The sequence below is a fragment of the Suncus etruscus genome, chromosome 2, assembly GCF_024139225.1.
Source record: "Suncus etruscus isolate mSunEtr1 chromosome 2, mSunEtr1.pri.cur, whole genome shotgun sequence".
NCBI classification, from domain to species: domain Eukaryota; kingdom Metazoa; phylum Chordata; class Mammalia; order Eulipotyphla; family Soricidae; genus Suncus; species Suncus etruscus.
Window position 1 is genome coordinate 69325173 of NC_064849.1, and position 19490 is coordinate 69344662.

Consider the following 19490-nt stretch of genomic DNA (forward strand, 5'->3'; position numbering starts at 1 on the left):
TTTTATTTCCACTAACTTCTAACCAAGACAGCGAGGAGCAGTCAGAGATGCGCAAAGAAGGGAGCTCGAGAGCCAAGCCCGAAATTGGCGCTCCAAGAGCAGCCTGAGAGCCGAGAACAAGGGACATTGAGGCAGGGGGGACAGAACTGAGTCGAGATTGAGAGCCATAGAGGGGCTGCTAGTTTTCAGAAGGAAAGGACAGTCACATCCGCCTCTAGGGACTCTGACCCGAGCGCCTGCTTAAGGCCAGCTTAAGTTGTCTGCATCCTCGGGCCAGACCCGAGCTGGGCGCCGACACCCTCGAAGCCCATTGGGTCCAAGTGGGCCCAAAGTTTGATCCTCGGCATTTCATGAATGAGTGATGGCAACAGCCTGCAGGGCGCTTCCTTCGATAGCTCAGCTGGTAGAGCGGAGGACTGTAGATTGCTTTGTCAAAGATATCCTTAGGTCGCTGGTTCGATTCCGGCTCGAAGGAGATGCCGCATTCTTTTTTTCCCTCCATTATTGGGTGGTCAGTCCAGACTGCTAGCACCTTTCCAGAAAGGCATAAAGACTCCCTTCTGCAGCAGTTGTTTGTTGCCAGACTGAGGTATGCAATCTCAAGTTCACTTCTTGCCTGCCTCTTCTGTATTGCACACAGACAGAAATATCTTGGGGCATTTGGTGGCAAAGTGCCTGTAATTCGGATGTCTGAACATTAGAGTCTGCTCTTGCCATAATCTTTGAACGCTTTGTAAATAAAGAAAAATTCTCTAAAAGTGGGGTGAATTGCTAAAGCCTGGTAGCTACAAGACTACAAGTTGACTTAGCCCTCTCCAGCATTGTGTATTTTTATGGGTCGGAGGAAGAACGTTCCAGAAATTATACTTGCTATGGATGGATGTCTAAAATGATAAGTAACTTCTTAGTTGGCACAGCTTTCCTCCTTGTTGTATCAGGCAATAAGGGAGGAATCTGTGGCACAAAAGAGGCAAATAAGTGTCCGTATTAGTGTCCTGTAGCACTAACAAGAAGGCAGCACTGTGCAAGAGAGGAAGAACTGCTCCTCCCTCATTTCCTCTTAATATTTTACTGACAATATTGACATCCAGAAAAGACCACCTTTGAAATAGCCATCTTACTCAATTTTCATCCTCCCTGCTTCCACCAGAGCTGTGACTCAGTATTTCCTAGATTTAGAAATACAAGGTCACTCTGGTTTTATCCCTCTGATTCTCCTGTGATCAAATTCTTTCTCATTCTCTCACACATGTCCAAGTCATTTTTTTTCCCCACTAGAATCTTTGCCTAGCTCCCCATGTCTCTCCAAAATTTGCTTCTTCAATGTTCTTTGATTCTTTTCATCTTCCACTACCACACTGTACTGGTATGACTAGTATGTTTAGTAGTGAGCTTCTTTGAAGTTTGGGGCAACGTCATGCTCATTCAGCATTGTCAGTTCTCACCCAGTATCCTATGAAGGCTAGGCACAATTTAAATAATTTACTATTCATAAGGCATTTCAATAACAGCTCAAAAAAGAATGAATCATATCCTGAAATAATGACTAAAGACCTATGTTATTGGACCCAAGACAAAATAAAACATAAAGAAAGCTATTTATAGTTTCCTCTAAGTTATCAACCTGATGACATGTCCCATGTAAGAATGCAAGGTTTGGGAGAGAACATAGATTATCTTGAATGCAGCCAATCTGGATTCTATCCCCAGCATATGGTCCCCCAAGCACTGTTTCCCTGAGAGAAGAGCCAAGAGTAACAACTGAGCACCACATGGAGTGGCCTAAACCCTCCCTAGCCCTCCCCCCAAAAAAAGATTCCAAGATTTTCTGTGGCAAAGTAAATGAGTAAGCTTCCTGCAACTAAATAGTAAAACATACTGATTAACCATATCAGTGAGAAAAACTGAAAATAAAAAAATAAGAAAACATTTACTGGATGGCATTGAAGAGATAACAGTCTTTTTATTTGCTTAAATAATTGGAAAAGCAAAATTTCATAGCAAATACTGGAGAGAGCACAGGGATTAGAGCTCTACATACAAGTGACCCTTATTTGGTTCATGAACCAGAAGTAACCCCTATGCACTGACAGGTGTAACTTAACCCATTCCCAAATTTATAGTAATCACTTGAAAATTCCTATTGATATGGAAATAACTCATTTTGCAAAGTCAATATGAATTTTCTATCAAAAGCTGACATGGGCATTCAGAGAAAGAATGATTTTAGAAGAATCTTATTCACAAGCATAGCCATAAAAATTCTAAACAAATGAATAGCAAACCAAAGAGTCATATAAAAAATGATATACCCAAAAATAGGGGTAGTTTTGATGTATGTAGTTTGTATCCCACCAGGTATGGCTCAAAAACAAACCAAAATTTTACTTCTTCCTTTCCTATTTGAATGCCTTGTATTATTTCATTACATTCTATTCTATTGCCTAAATTCCTGGCTAGAACTTTTTTTTGTTTGTTTACTTGGAGGGGGTGTATATGTCAAATCTGTTAGTGCTCAGTGGTTATTCCTGGCTCTACACTTAGAAATTGCTCCTGGCAGGCTCTGGGGGACCATATGTGATGCTGGGAATCAAACTGATTCTGTCCTGGGCTGGACTTATGCAAGGCAAAAAGCCCTACTGCTGTGCTATCTTTCCAGCCCCTCCTGGCTAGAACTTTAGGTACATTATTGAATAATGAAAGTGAACATTCTTATCTTGTTCCTGATTTTAGGAAAGAATATTTTAGTCTTTGGCCATTAAAATTGGTATTAGCCATAAATTTTTAATTGATGCCCTTTATTATATTGAAGAAGTTCTTTTCTAGTTTTAATTTACGTTTGGTTTTATCTTTTGGGTTCTAGATCACACCCTGCAGTGCTCAGGACTTGCTCTGCTCTGCACTCAGGGATCACACATGAAGGGATTGGGGGAATATATGAGATACAGGGGATTGAATCCAGGTCAACTGAATTGCAAGTCAAATGCCCTGCCTGTTGTACTATTATTCTGGCCCACTAGTTAAACTTTACCATGAAAGGATTTGAATTTTTCTAATGTTTTTTTCCTTATCAAGTTGAGATGATCAGTTTTCCTATATTTTCCTTATCAAGTTGAGATGATCAGTTTTCCTATATTTTATGTATAATTTATTTTCATATATTAATCAATTTTTGCAGCCCTAAATTGTACCCCAGTTACAGAATTTATTTTTTTCTGCTGCTTGATTAGGTTTGCTTATGTTTGCGTGGGGATTTTGCCTGATATTTATAAGGGAGTTAGGTGTATCAGATTCTTTTCTTGTGCTTTCTTAACCTAAATTTGGTCTAAGGAAAATACTAGTTTCATATAATGAGTTTAGAAATGTTTCCTCTTTTTAATTTTTTTTCTTTTTAGAGAATTTGAAAAGGTTTGGTTTTAGGTCTTAAATATTTAATGTTTGGTGAGTACATGGGTGAAGTTAATCTAGTCCTAGAAATATTTTTGTTAGTTTTTATTAATTCCACATCTTTACTTGCTTTATATTCCTTCAGATTTTTCCATTTCTTTGCGGGAAAGTTTTGTGTTAATTTTGATAGTTTAAATGTGTTCAGAAATTTATCCATTTTCTGTGGACAATTTGTTAATGCACTAATGTGTTACTATGTAATAAGTGTCCATAGCAAGCTCTTAAAACAGTTTCTGCGGCCCGAAGAGATAGCACAGCGGTGTTTGCCTTGCAAGCAGCCGATCCAACAGTTTCTGCAAGCTCAAGTAGAATTTATTACTTGAATTCTAGATTTTGGTAGAAGTTTTTATTGTTTGAGCTGTTGGGGGTACAACCCAGGACCTTGCTCTCCCACTGAGCACCGCATGACCTTGAATTTTAATATTTGAATTTTCTTACTTCTTTCTCAGTAAAACTAGAGATTAGAGATCGATCTATTTTGTTTATATATTTTTTAATTCTGTATTTTTTTTCAGGAAGTATCAGCTTTATTCATGCCCTATCCACCACATGTGCGGTCTATCATAACCATTTATGCTGAATCCTTATTCAGCCCTGCATTCTAAATTGTCCCTTAGCCATCTCTTTCTCTTGCTTTCTCCTCCATGCTGCATCCAGGCAAATTCCTTATCTAATTCTGTATTTTTATTAGCTTCACTTTAATCTTCCCTCTGCTTCCTTTGTTTTTAGTTTGCTCCCCCCCTTTTGGGGGGACAACAAGGGGGGTTCAGGGGTTGGTTATTCCTGGCTCTGCACTCAGGAATTATTCTTGGCGGTACTCAGGGGATTGAGCTGGATCTGCTGCATGCAAGGCAAATGCTCTATTTGCTGTTCTAGCACTCCAGCCTCTGCTCCCCAATTTTTGTGGGGAGGGCTATTTGGGCCACATCTAAAGGGTGTGGCTCTGCTCTCAAAAATAGCTCCTGGCAGGTTCGGGGGACCATATGAGATGCTGAAGATTGAACCCAGGCCTGGCCCTGGTCTTTAGCATGTAAAGGGTAAATGCCCTACTATCTTTGTGCTATCACGCTGGCCCCAACTCTTCGTTTTCTTAAAACATTTCTTCATGATCATTTTTCAACTTTAGGTTAAAGGTTAGGTTATGATTTTATATTTATTTTAAATTAATTTTTGTTTTTTTGGGGGGTGCACTTGGGGTACTCCAATGTTGCTTCTTGCAGTGCTGAAGGTTCATGCCAGACCTCTGAACCTCTCCGTGACCCTATATTTTCTTTTCTTTAATTCTTTGGGTCACATTTGGTGGTGCTCAAAGGAGCATCTGCACACAAATTATGTTCTCATCCCATAGTATTTTTATTTTATGTTGTGTTGTTGTTTTAATTTTTTTTGGTTTGGGGTCACACCCAGCTGTTCTCAGATGTGCGAACCATGTGGGGCACTATATCTGCTGTATTATCATTCCAACACCTTATTTTCTCCTTTAATTTAGGCAACCCAGTTCTGCATTTCCTACTGATGTCCTTTTCTGATTCGCATAAATCTTAACATGTTGTGACTTTGTTTTTATTCACTTGAAGTATGTTGTAATTTTATTTATGTCAAATAATTGAACTAATTGATTATTTGAGTACATTGCTTACTTCTACAGATTTGTAATATTTTTCTATATAGCAGGTCTTCAAATAGCATTGTTCCATTTAATATTTTCTCTCTATAACAATAAGGAAAAAAATCCTGACCTATAATTGAAATATTTCATAAAGACCTGTGTTCATCATGCCTTGTTTCCCTTATATTCACTGTTTTCAAAAACTTATAGGTGAAGTTTCATTGTAATCAGAAAACACACTTGTATATTTTTAATTTATTTCATAAATTTTATATAACATGAAATATGTTAAGGGCTGGGGAGATCCTAGGAAGTGCCAACACTATAATCCAGGTCTGCGCCATGCAAAGCAAGTAGCTTATCTGCTGTCCTATCTCTCTAGCCCCATATTTTTCTATCCATTGTTGCCAGTGAGATGTCGAAGACTCCAACTGTTATTGTAGAACAATCTAAATATTTTGTTTAATTAAAAAATCAGTTGCTCTTGGGGCCAGAGAGATAGTACAGTGGGTATGGCTCTTGACTTGCACATTGATTACTTGGATTAGATCTCTGGAATTTCATGCAGTCCTCCACGAATTGCCAAGAGTAATTCCTGAGTACCTCCAGGTTAGCCCCAAACCAAACAAATTAATTGTTGGTTTTGATTGTTTCAGAGGGAGAGGTTATGTACCAAGGATTGAATCCAAGATTTCACACATGTAAAGTATACACTCCACCACTGAACTAAACTACACCACAGCCCTAATTATGGATTATGAGTCCTAATTATGGATTCCCTTGAAAAACTTTCATATATAACTTGTTATATATGTTAAGACTTGTTAGGATACAAGTCTGTTATTGTACATGTGATTTTAATATAGTCTTCCTAGTCTATGATTTCTTAATTTATTATCTTAACCAGTATTTTGTTTGTTTGTTTGTTTTTGTTTTTGGCCACACCCGGCGTTGCTCAGGGTTAACTCCTGGCTGTCTGCTCAGAAATAGCTCCTGGCAGGCACGGGGGATCATATGGGACACCGGGATTCGAACCAACCACCTTTGGTCCTGGATCGGCTGCTTGCAATGCAAACACTGCTGTGCTATCTCTCTGGGCCCTTAACCAGTATTTTTTTTAGAAAAAAAACTAAGATCTAATTTATCAAAAATATTTATTTTTTATTTTTTATTTTTATTTTTTTGGTTTTTGGGTCATACCCAGTGGCATGCAGGGGTTACTCCTGGCTTTGTGCTCAGAAATCACTCCTGGAAGGCTCAGGGGATCATATGAGATGCTGGGAATTGAACCACCGTTGGTTCTGGGTCTGCCGCATGCAAGATGTCCTTCTTCATGCAAGGCAAAAGCCCTACCTCCATGCTATCTCTCTGGCCCCAAAGTAACCGTTTTTAAAGGTTTAAACTCCAGTCAAATAAAAATAATATGTAAGGGCCAGAGAGATAGCACAGTGGTAAGGCATTTGCCTTGCAAGCTGCCGACCAGGAACCAATGGTGGTTCGAATCCTGCTATCCCATATGGTCCCCTGTACCTGCCAGGAGCAATTTTTAAGTGCAGAGCCAGAAGTAACCCCTGAGCATTGTCAGGTATGACTCAAAAATGAAAACAAACAATAAATAAAAATAATATGTAACATCTATGTTACCTGCCATTTTTTTCCTCTGAGAGTTTCTTTGGTATAAAGATTTAGTGATGGCATTTCATCTTATTTTCCTATGTTGTTATGTATTTGACATTTGGGGAGGGGGTGCACACCCAGCGGCACTCAAGTCCCTTCTGGCTCTGCATTCAGAAATCACTCCTGGCAGAAGTGACTATATGGGATGCTGGTGATCAAACCTGGGTAGGTTGCATGCAAGGCAAATGTCCTAACGTGGTTCTATCACTCCAGCTCCACTTAACTTTTTTTTTTCAAATAAAAAGGGAATAAAGAGACAAGAACAAGTAAGTTTTATTTTAAGGAATTTGTAATAATAATAAATAATAATAATAATAATAATAATAATGAAAAAGAAAGGCTTCCAAACTCATTGTATTACTTTGATCTAAGTTCCCCGTTCTGAACTGTGATTCTATGTGTAGGTATTTCTGTATTGCCTGTTGTCTTTTGCATCAGACGCACTTTGTTGTGGGAGGGGTAATTCCTCTTGGGTTGGTGGCATGCAATGCAAACTTCCTACCAGCTGGATTATCACTCCCCTCCCATCTTACATTTTTAACATTCCTGCAAATTCCAGAGCTTTTTCTGAGAAATGGACAGTCAACAATACCTTCAAGATCACAACCCTTAGGCTCATTAAGACTAAGACACGGGCTGGGCGGTGGCGCTAAAGGTAAGGTGCCTGCCTTGCCTGCGCTAGCCTTGGACGGACTGCGGTTCGATCCCCCGGTGTCCCATATGGTCCCCCAAGCCAGGAGCAACTTCTGAGCGCATAGCCAGGAGTAACCCCTGAGCGTTACTGGGTGTGGCCCAAAAACCAAAAAAAAAAAAAAAAAAAAAAAAGACTAAGACACAAGATAGATAGTATAAGGTGAGTGAGGAGGAGGAAAGCTAGGGCTTTTAAAATCTATATTTTGTTATTACATTAAATTTGTAATGCACGAGAGTACATTTTATGTTTTAAAAACAAATGAAATCAGGGACTCGAGAGATAGCACAGCAGTAGGACATTTGCCTTGTACTCGACCAACCCAGAGGACAGTGGTTCGATTCCCGGTATCTCATATAGTCCCTGAGTCTGCCAGGGGCAATTTCTGAGGGCAGAGCCAGGAGTAACCCCTGAGCGCAGCCGGGTGTGACCCAAAAACCAATAAATAAATAAATAAATAAATAAATAAATAAATAAATAAATAAATAAATCCTATCTAGAGGTGGAAAAATACATAGCTCAATAGTTTGGAATGTATACTTTGCATGTAGGAGGCCCAGATTGGTTCCCTGGCACTGCATAGTCCACCCAAGCTCTGCTGAGGGAGACTCACAAGAAGTGAACCAGGGGGCCGGGCGGTGGCGCTGGAGGTAAGGTGCCTGCCTTACCTGCGCTAGCCTAGGAGACGGACCGCGGTTCGATCCCCCGGCGTCCCATATGGTCCCCCAAGCCAGGAGCGACTTCTGAGCGCATAGCCAGGAGTAACCCCTGAGCGTCACCGGGTGTGGCCCAAAAACCAAAAAAAAAAAAAAAAAAAAAAAAAAAAAAAAAAAAAAAAAAAAAAAAAGAAGTGAACCAGGAGTATCCTTCCAACATTCCCACATATAGCCAACAAAGAAAACAAAACAATAATTATTTTGGAAATGTTCTATTTTATGTAAAATGAGGGTTTCTATAATTAAATAAGTTTGATCCTATTATAAGCTGGTTCTCAACACCATTATAAATTGGTGATACTTAGCATACATCCCTTAGACTTCCTTGTAGTTTTTTTTCCTCTAAAAAGGCCCAGAGGGATAGAATTCAGATAAACTAAGTCCCAGGGTAACATGCATATTCTTCCTCTAATCTCAAGACTTAGTTGAAGTTCATCTTGAAAAAACAGTTGCTCAATCTGTATTTCAGAACAAAAATTTTATAAGCACCTATTAAGCCATTTATTAGGCAACTAATGTGTTCTTGCTACTTGAAATAGAGATGAAAATGAGATTCCTAGGAGTTCAGAGTCTGGCAGCGGACTCAGTGAAAAAGCAGAATTCCCTCACCATAGATTCCCACACCATAGATTAAGTTTCGAGGTTGAGATCGTCAGAACCTGCTGGATTCATGTTGAAGAGCGGTTAAGGGTTAGAAGTGAGATGAGTGGGTAGAGGTGGCTTCCCAGAAGAACTGATACTCTTCAGAGTAAATAGTCGTAGAACCAAAATGGGAATTAGTTAAGTCCTTAGGGCCATGGAGAGAACGCAATTGTGAAAACATAAAAAATGGTCCAAAATAAAGTACCAACTGTATGATTTCATATATGCTATTGACAGAGAATAAAGTACAAGACTGAAAGAAACAGAAGCAAGAAGTCATGCAGGGAATCTTCCTCTATTTTGTCACATCCTTGGGGACTCCTATCACGTCCCAATCTTGAAGCCCAGGGAGAGAATCCCAAATATCATCTTAAGTCTTTAGGGAGAAGACACAATGTCTGTTGTTTGGGAAATAAACGTTTCCCCTGAGTGTCATGCAGGAGAAATTGGGATGGTGTCTATAGTTCGAGTCAAACCCTAGCCTTTCTCTTATCTCCATTGTATTGCCCCAGAATTTTGGTTGCTGCTTGGCTTGAGATGGCTGACAGATTAAGGCAAAAACATTCCCAGTCACCTCTTGAATGAAAAATTAACTTTCTTGTTGGATTTGTCACATACAAAGCTTGGGAAATTTCCATTGAAAGGCATATCTCCCCTGGGTCTTTTAGGAATTGTTTTCTCATTGTTTTATCACCTCATCATTTGAGTCTTTTTTTCTCTGGCAGGCACTGTTGCTAGAAGGGTTTCTGATGTCTAAAAACATCATCAGTATTACTGGAAGGAGGCTACAGTGGAAGGAGGCATCCTCACTGGAAATGGAAAGATCCTGTGCCCTGATCGAGAAATTTGTTAGAAGCCAGTGACAACTTTAGTCTTCTTTGCTGCACTCAAACAACTCCAGTTTTCAAGGCATCTAAAATAATTAAGATGAAAGTGTGTACATAAAAATCATCAACTAAAAGTGAAGACTTTTAAATGGAATATTTTTCAATCACTAAATTAAAAAAAACTACAAGTAAGTGCTTTAAATCTTTTTATTGTTAATTTTACTCCATCCATTCACACCCTTGCCTTCCAGACCCAAGTTATTCTAATAGTATCATAACCAGGGCATTGTGAGATCATTGTCCTCAATTTCAAGCATACTCAGTCAAGCCTAAAACAGTGATCATTTCACACAAGATACCCTTGTTAATAGGAGGAAAATGTGGACCCATTGTCTATTAAGAGGTTGTACAATATAACCTCCTTAGACTTGATTAGAAAATGTCTTTATGTGCAGGTTGGCTTGTTGGTCTAGGGGTATGATTCTCGCTTTGGGTGCGAGAGGTCCCGGGTTCAAATCCTGGACAAGCCCAAATTTTAGGTTTAAGATAGACCTGAAAATCTGGTTGGAATCTTTTTTTTTTTGGTCACACCCGGCGGTGCTCAGGGGTTACTCCTGGCTCTCTGCTCAGAAATAGCTCCTGGCAGGCACAGGGGACCATATGGGACACCGGGATTCGAACCAACCACCTTTGGTCCTGGATCGGCTGCTTGCAAGGCAAACACCGCTGTACTATCTCTCCGGGCCCTGGCTGGAATCTTTTGAAGTTCTCAAAATGCCAAAAGTAAATCCCAAAGCATGTTCTTTGAATGAAGTTAAAAAGGGGCCGGAGAGATAGCATGGAGGTAAGGCGATTGCCTTACATGCAGAAGGACAGTGGTTTGAATCCCGGCATCCCATATGGTCCCCCGAGCCTGCTAGGAGCCATTTCTGAGTGTAGAGCCAGGAGGAACCCCTGAGCGCTGCCGGGTGTGGACCCCCCCACACACACACACACACATACACACATGAAAATGTCTTTATTTACAAAGCAGACTAGCATCTAAGGAGTTATACCCAAGAGTAAAGCACAAGAAAAGAAGCAAATTATTCAATAATTCACTCTGTGTGTGTGTGTGTGTGTGTGTGTGTGTGTGTGTGTGGTTTTTGGGTCACACCCGGCAGTGCTCAGGGGTTATTCCTGGCTCCAGGCTCAGAAATTGCTCCTGGCAGGCACGGGGGACCATATGGGATGCCAGGATTCGAACTGATGACCTCCTGCATGAAAGGCAAACGCCTTACTTCCATGGTATCTCTATGGCCCCACCCCATTACCCTTTAAGAAAAAAAAAGGGTGAAATTACATTGACTCAATGATAATTGTGTGTATATACATATATTTTTATTTATTGCCAACTTCAAACCAAACATTCTGAATAATATTGAGATGTGTTTCTTAAGCCTTTTCAGTCAATGATATCAACCCAAAGCCCTTTTGAAACTTAAATTTTATTAGATGACTTGCCATAGATAAAATTATGAATTTTCATTAATCATTAATAAAATCAGAGATGAGATCCATTTAAGTTGTTCTTCTATCTTTGAAGGCCATTACCCAGTATAAGAACCAAATCAGTTCTATTTGGGGGGGGGGGGGGTTGGGACACACCAGTGATGCTCAGAGGTTACTCCTGACAATGTACTCAGGACTCGCTCCTGGCTTGGGGGACCATATGGGACACCAGAGGATAGAATCACAGTTGGTCCTGGTCAACCTCATGCAAGGCATATGCCCTACCTCTGTACCATCGATCCTGTCCCAAATCAGTTCTGTTCTGATGCTCTAAAAAAACTATTTCATGGTTCAAAGTGATATAAGAGCAGATAGGGCTATTCATTTATGCAGCCAAACAGATCTACCGTTGGCACTCTGTATGATTCCCCAAAGCCTGTCAGAAATTATCCCTGAGTATAGAGTCAGTAATATGCCCAGAGCATAGCTGGTGTGAACCAAAAAAACAAACAAAAATTCAGTTATTAATAGAATACTGGTTCCTTTTAGCCATGTGAAGTGTGAGAACTAACATTAAGACTTAGATCTCTATGAGTCCAATACACCTCAGAAGACTTTATTCCCAGAAAATATGAGGCTCTTTATTTACAATATTACAATTTACATTTTACAATTTTATACCCTCTCTTTGGTGTTGGAGAGATAGTACAGTGGTTAGTGCAAGTGTCTTACACATGGCCAATCCAAGTTCAGACCCATATGGTTTTGTTTTGTTTTGTTTTGTTTTGTTTTGTTTTGTTTTGGGCCATATCTGGTGATGCTCAGGGGTTACTCCTGGCTCTGCACTCAGAAATTGTTTCTGGCTTGAAGGAGACCATATGGGATGCCTGGAATTAAACCTGCATCCTTCTCTGGGTCAGCAGTATGCAAGGCAAACACCCTACCACTGTACTACCACTCACATGATCTTTTTTTTTTTAAATATAAATTTTTATTTAAGCACCATGATTACAAGCATGTTCGTAGTTGGGTTTCAGTCATAAACAGGATACCCCCCCTTCACCAGTGCAACATTTCCATCACCAATGCCCCCCTCCGCCTCCCTTGCCTGTATCGCGACAGGCATTCTACTTCTCTCATTCTTTATTTAACATTGTCATATTAGTTGTTAGTGTAGTTATTTCCCTAACAGTGTTCACCACTCTTCACCACAAATTGTGAGCCGGTCCTTCAGGCCCTCCCAGCTCTTAACTCTATTGTCTCTTATTATAGTAATGCCTTTAATTTTTCTTAAAACCCATAGATGAGTGATACTATTCTGTGTCTATCTCTCTCCTTCTGACTTATTTCACTCAGCATAATAGATTCCATGAACATCCATGTATAGGAAAATTTCATGACTTCATCTTTTTTGACTGCTGCATATGGTCTTTTATATCACCACCAGGAATAAATCCTGAGTATAAAGACAGGACTAAATTCTAAACACAACTGGATGTAACCATCCTCCCCCTCCAAATAAAAGGACTGGAGAGATAGTATAGTATCTAAGGCTCCTGTCTTGCATAGGACTAACCCTGGTTCCATTACAGTCTCCCTGAGTGCAGAACTAGGAGTAAGCCTGAAGCACTGGGTATGGAAGAATAAACCTAGAGCACTAGGTATGGCCTAAAAACAAAACAAAGCTAACAAAACAAAACATACAAAAATATAGGGAAGAAAAACAAATCCCCCTATTCTTTTCATTTGTTTTGTTTTTTTTGGGCCACACCCAGTGACGCTCAAGGGTTATTCCTGGCTCTGAGCTCAGAAATCACTCCTAGCTTGGGAGACCTTATGGGATGCTGGGGAATTGAACGGCGGTACGTCCTAGGCTAGTACAAGCAAGGCAGAGGCCTTACCCCTTGTGCTACCATTCTGGCCCCCCAAAATCTATTCTTAAAAAGTTGCACATCAAATGATATTACCCATGTTTCAAATAAATATTTAAAATAATGACAGACCAAATTAAAATAAACAAAACAGTAAATGTTGTGTGAGAGGGAAGGAAATAAAGCGGGCAGGAATGTAAAAAATAATACCAGCAGGCAGATAGGCTACTTGTGGGACTGAAACCAGAAGTTTCTCTGATCTAAGGCCTCTTTTAATTTAATTTAATTAATTAATTAATTTATTTGGATTTTGGGCCACACCCAGTGATGCTCAGGGGTTATTCCTCTCCAGGAAATCACTCCTGGCTTTGGGGGGCCATATGGGACACCGGGACTTGAACCCAGGTCCATCCTGGGTCAGCCACATGCAAGGCAATATGCCCTACCACTGTGCTCTCTCCAGCCCCAAATCTGAGATCTTTATTGAGAAGAGTAGGACCACTCCCATGGGTGGAGGACAGATAGTTTAGGGGGCCAATCCAGATGTTCTTCCCACCCAGGTGGGACAAGCACATCCAAAGAAGTATACTGCATAGGCTGAAAACCATTTCCTCCAACAGGTTATCATAATAACATTTCTGCTGTCTTCACCTGGGTCATGTTCATGTTGTCATACGGACAGGAAGGACAATGACTTCTGGAGGGAACCATAGCACTGGTGTGACAGAATTCGTCCTGGCTGGTTTCCCCAGTGTCAACAGCACAAAAGCAGAACTGTTTTCTGTCTTTCTTCTCGTCTACCTGCTGACTCTAACAGGCAATGTGCTGATCATTGGAGTGATAGGAGCTGATACTCGCCTGCATACCCCCATGTACTACTTCCTGGGTAACTTGTCTTGCCTAGAGATCTTCCTCACATCTGTCATTATTCCCAAGATGCTGAACAATTTCCTGTCACGGCACCACACAATTTCCTTTGCTGCATGCATCACCCAATTTTACTTTTACTTCTTTCTTGGGGCCTCTGAATTTCTACTGTTGGCCGTCATGTCTGTGGACCGCTACCTGGCCATCTGTCACCCTCTACACTATCCAGTGCTCATGAGTAGTGCTGTGTGCTTTCGGATGGCCCTGGCCTGCTGGATGGGTGGGCTCCTCCCTGTGGTTGGCCCGACGGTGGCAGTGGCTTTGCTTCCTTTCTGTAAACAGGATGCCGTAGTGCAGCACTTCTTTTGTGACAGTGGCCCTCTGCTCCGCCTGGCATGCACCAACACCAAGAAGCTGGAGGAGACTGACTTCGCTCTTGCCTCTCTTGTCATCATAACCTCCCTGCTGATTACTGTTATGTCCTATGGCCACATTGTCTTGACTGTTCTGCGCATCCCCTCTGCTTCAGGTCGTCAAAAGGCCTTCTCGACCTGTACCTCCCACTTGATGGTGGTGACCCTTTTCTATGGAAGTGCCATTTTTCTCTACGTTCGGCCATCCCAGAGTGGCTCTGTGGATACTAATTGGGCAGTGACAGTGGTGACAACGTTTGTGACTCCTCTGCTCAATCCATTCATCTATGCCCTGCGCAATGAGCGAGTCAAGGAAGTTTTAAAGGACATGTTTAAGAAGGTGGTGACAAGCTTTTGGGGGGATGTCTTTTTTGCTAAAAGTTTCAATAAGAAAATAAGAGGTGGACCAAAGAGATAGTACAGGGCTAAAGCCACATACCTTGCACAGGATGATGATCCTTGGGACTCTAAATGGTCCCCTGAGTCCAGCCAGAAGTAATCCTTCCAGCACAGAACCAGGAGTATTCCCTTAGCACAGAGTCAGGAGTAACCCCTGAGGACCACTGTGTGTAGTTCAATGCCCCCATGTCTCAAAAAAAGAGAAAATCAAGTCATTACTAGTCTGGAGTCTTTTCTAATACTCTCCTATCATATGATAAACATCTTTGGATAGTTGAATTTTGGAGCCTATAAAGTGATAAAATCATAAAATCTTTCTCATAAAAGTCTATAGATTTTATCTCTACCATTAATTCAATTTATTATTACTATATGATAATCAGCACTATCATATAACATACGACCTCCATCTTATTGTTCTGGAAACCAGAAAATCTAAAAATAAATTCAGAAAATGTTTAAATTCCTTAGTTACATAATTTTTATGTGTCTAGTTCAATATGTATTTGTATGGAAAAAATGTCCATAAAAACAGTATGGACATATTCAATATGTAGAGAGCTCTATGAACAATCTTCACCAACAGTTTAAAACTGTTATAATTTTTAATAGTGGGGGTTAGAGCAATAGTGTAACAGGTAGGTGCTTGCCTTGCATGCAGCTGACCTGGGTCCAACCTTCAGGCCCATTGAACACTATCAGGAGTAAGTATGATCTCTGAATGCAGAGTCAAGAGTAAGTCCTGAGCACCTCTGGGTGTGGCCAAAAATATATAAATAAATGTATAGATACAAAATATTTTGTACAAATAAAATTTATTTCAATAATTAATTATTTCTAATAATTGTGTACAATAGCTTTTGTACAAATAAAATTATCTGTAGTCTTCCAACTGTTTATGAAAATCAAGAATTTCAATAAGAGTTCTTTTATAATAGAAAAACATCCTGATATTTTTGTATACACCCCATTACAAATTGTATTTACTGTCAGAAAAAAGAACAAGTAAATATTATAAGGGATTTAGTCATTTATATGTAATAATCCCAGGTACTTTTGAAAAGACATGTCAAAGAAATATTTTATGAAAATAGAATTTGATGTGTATTTTTTATTTTTTAAAAGATTATATCATATTTTAATTACTTTTCTTTGATTACTAATGTGGATTGACAATTACTCTATTATTCATTAGTCAGTTATTTTTTATCTTTTCTGAAAATTTTTATTTTTTACTTTATTGAAACCATTGGGTTTACAAAGTCCTTCATAGTTGGATTTCAGATATACAGTGAATCAAGGCCATTCCCACCACCAGTGTGGACCTCCCTCCACCAATGTTCCCAAGAATGCATCCTATGCCATCACCCTTTCCTCCTGGCCTTTCAGTATAACAGGCCCATTTTAAGTTTAGATTATTATAGTTTGGTTCTCTTGGTTCTATTGTTGTTGACTTTGGCTTGGATATTTAGTTCTGTCCTTTTTTTCCCTCCACCAGTACAACTGAGACCACTTTTTGCTGGCCTTCATGCTTTCTTTTTTTCTTCTTCTTCTTAATTTGATTTAAAAATACAGAAACATGAGGTAAAACAAAGTAATCTGTGTCTCAAGTTTCTATGAAAAAGGTGGGAGGCCCTATCTAAAGATTTAAAAAGGTGGGTTTAGCAGGTTTTTTTTTTTTCATAGGCACAACAAAAGTTGGGGAAAATAGAAAAAATCATAAATAGAAAAAAATGGCCTGAAAACAGGATGTTTCTACCCATGAAGCATTCTGCCATAAGACGAAATACAGGCTCCAGACATACTAAGTTGTCTAACCCCAGAGTCTTCTTCATGATCCCAGGAAAAAGTCTCAATCCTCCATCATGGTTGTCACAGTCAGACTTCTGTAATTAGAGATCTTGGGTTTTTCACAGATTCTGTGTAGAAGTCAGATGTCACAGAGCATCTTCTGGTCTTCTGGTTTCATCTCATCATTTGGTAGCAATGCAGGAAAACCTACCCTGAAAGCAAGTTGTTGCTGTTTCCAAGTCATCAGGGTGATATATGAACCCACCCTGGGCAGCAAAGAAGCATTAGGGCTTTCCCCGGTAGAAGTTTGATTTCTGGTGCTGGTGCAGAAACCCATGCCAATTCCAAAGATGGGATCCAAGGTTCAGGGTGAAAGAATGGCCAAGGTCCATTCAACTGAAGCCTGTCAAGTCATTATGACACATGTTCAGGGTGAAAGGCCCCCCTGCAATATAAAATTTAGGAGTCCCTATCCCTATTAGATAAGAACTTCTTTCTATACCTAAGATTTTTCCCCATTTATTGTGCCTATGCAAAAAGGAACAATGCCACATGATGCTACTAGTGCATATGGGGCTAAAAATAACAAGCTAAACAATCCCAATAATCTGGTTCTAACATGAATTCAAAACCAAAGAGAAAATTATCTATTAGAATTTCCTACTAAACAAATCCAAAAAAGGGATGGGGAAATGTGGGGAGAGAAGCTGGGAAATAAGGGGATTTCTGCAAGCTGGACTTGAATATAAAAGAAAGTCTCTGAGAAAGGATATCATTAATTGGTCCCAAGCATAGCCCTTCTTTCCTGCATTGTATTAGGTTATACATAAAGACCAAAACAATCTCCAATGTGTGTGCAGTTATTTGAAAGGGCAAAAGAAGCTTAAGATAAGGACATTCACTCCCACTCTCTGGCCAGCTGCACAATTAGTCAAGACTTTTTCAGGAAATATTTTGGAATCACAAACTCAATTGTGAAGTCAAATTCAAAATAATTTCAAAATAAAAAATTACAGGACTACGGCTAGAGCATAGTAGATAGGGCATTTGCTTTGCACACAGCTGACCCAAATTTGATCCTGGGAATTCCATAATAGTCCCCAGAGCTGCCAGGTGTGATTTCTGAGCTCAGAGTAAAGAGTAACCCCTGAGCGCTGCCGGGCCTGGCCTCAAAACAAAACAAAACAAATTACAGGGCTGGAGTAATAGTACAGTGGGGAGGGATTTTGCCTTGCACACAGCAAACCCAGGTTTTTATCACCAGTATCTCATATGGTCCCCCAAGCCCTGCCAGGAGTAATTCCTGAGCACTAGCAGGTGTGACCCCAAAACAAAAAGTAAATAATAAAAATTAAACTTCCTGGAGCTGGAGCGGTGGTGCAAGCGGTAGGGCGTTTGCCTTGCACACACTAACCTAGGATGGACCGCGGTTTGATCCCCTGGTGTCCCATATGGTCCCCCAAGCCAGGAGCGATTTCTGAGCGCTTAGCCAGAGCGCATAGCCTGAGCGTCACCGAGTGTGGTACAAAAATCAAAAACAAAAACAAGCAAACAAACAAAAAACAAAAAAAAAACTTCTTGCGTCATCCCATTCTCAGGAGGAATTGGCTGAGTGTAAGTTTGAATTCTGGTCAGTATTACGACTTTCTGCATTCAATCTTACCTTTCACACATCTTATTCAAAGACAAAATTAATGTAATGAACATTAAAACCACATCTGCACAAGTTGCTTCAGGAACCACAGAGCTTCAGCAATATAGATTTTGCAAAAAAAAAAAAAAAAAAAAAAAAAGATAGATTTTGCAGATAGCAGACTCATAGAGGCGACGGGAAATTTCTGCCACCCCTCTCCCCCATCACATGAAACCTAAAGTCGGTTGTGAGAATGGCAAAGTAAGCACAAATTTTTAAAAAGGAGGGAAGGAAAGCATTGCTACTTGCAGGAACGCTAAAACTGTGCAGAATCTTGGACATAAACAAGGTCAGATGCAAATATCTAGAATGGGGACGCCAGGAGATAAGCAAAAGACAACCATCAGAAAACTGACAGCAAGAAAACTAGATAACTTGATTGCAAATTGGAATTCAGAAGAGCTGATGATGAGGAAAGAGGATTGAGAGTTAGTATAGAGTTAGTAAGGAAATATACTTAATTCTTGTAAATATTTACTTTTACAGGAGTAAAGATATTCCAGCATTTCAGATTTGCAGCGAGACTAAAATACTCCGAACTGGCAGCGGTGGGATTCGAACCCACGCCTCCGAAGAGACTGGAGCCTAAATCCAGCGCCTTAGACCGCTCGGCCACGCTACCAGACACTTTGACGTCCGTTTTATGTCTCTAGATTATTTATCTTCACTATATAGGCACAACTTAAAAAATTTTTTTTTCTACTAAATGGAGTCCTGATAGCAATTCCCGGCACCCCTAAAATTCCGAATAAACCTAGAGAGAGGGTTATTGTATTTTCCACAAGCTTGGTGAGTAAGTTCGAAAATAACTTGAGACTTTGGAAGACTTCTAGCTTTTCTTTAACCTAAGCAATTCGACGCAGAACAACCACAAAAACACCTCCACCATCTCCCCACAACCACAAAACCTTTTGGCAATATATTGCAAGGGGTTAGAAAAGGCTGAATGACAAGCCGAGGACTGCTGCATCTCTTGAGCATCCCTGATCTGGAACGAGAGGGTCCGCGCGCATTTGCTCTCCGCATGTCTTTAATCTTTGCAAAGGAGCAGAGGAAGTTTCAGCAGTGAGTGGTTGCTGTGTTTTCCCACATCAGTGCTCCCCGCTGGGGGCAAAGGCCTGCAGGGTCTGTGTTGCTCTTGGCTGCTTCTGATGGACCACTTATGTGTGGATTCAGAAATCCTTCCAAAAGTCTGTGAAGCAAATTCATTGTAGGTATATTGACCACCTTTAAAACACATAAAAAAAAAAACAACAAAAACAAAAACAAAAACAAAACCTAGTACAGATTGTATCACATTATATATTATTGCATATGTAATATATCATATTATATATCATATTATATTGTATCCTA

At 40.1% G+C, this 19490-nt stretch overlaps 1 protein-coding gene and 3 non-coding genes across 4 annotated transcripts; 3 read left to right on the plus strand and 1 right to left on the minus strand.

Moving 5' to 3' along the window:
* The first annotated feature begins 385 nt into the window (after positions 1-385).
* Positions 386-475, plus strand: TRNAY-GUA (transfer RNA tyrosine (anticodon GUA)). Its single transcript is given in 2 exon segments — positions 386-422; positions 440-475. It is a non-coding gene; the product is annotated as a tRNA-Tyr (tRNA).
* A 9592-nt stretch (positions 476-10067) lies between these two features.
* On the plus strand, positions 10068-10139 carry TRNAP-UGG (transfer RNA proline (anticodon UGG)). Its single transcript has one exon. It is a non-coding gene; the product is annotated as a tRNA-Pro (tRNA).
* A 3522-nt stretch (positions 10140-13661) lies between these two features.
* On the plus strand, positions 13662-14669 carry LOC126001755 (olfactory receptor 6S1). The gene has a single exon (XM_049768992.1). It carries the CDS (start codon positions 13662-13664, stop codon positions 14667-14669), a length of 1008 nt encoding a protein of 335 aa, XP_049624949.1.
* A 4005-nt stretch (positions 14670-18674) lies between these two features.
* TRNAL-UAG (transfer RNA leucine (anticodon UAG)) lies at positions 18675-18756 on the minus strand. The gene has a single exon. It is a non-coding gene; the product is annotated as a tRNA-Leu (tRNA).
* Between the last annotated feature and the right edge of the window lie 734 nt (positions 18757-19490).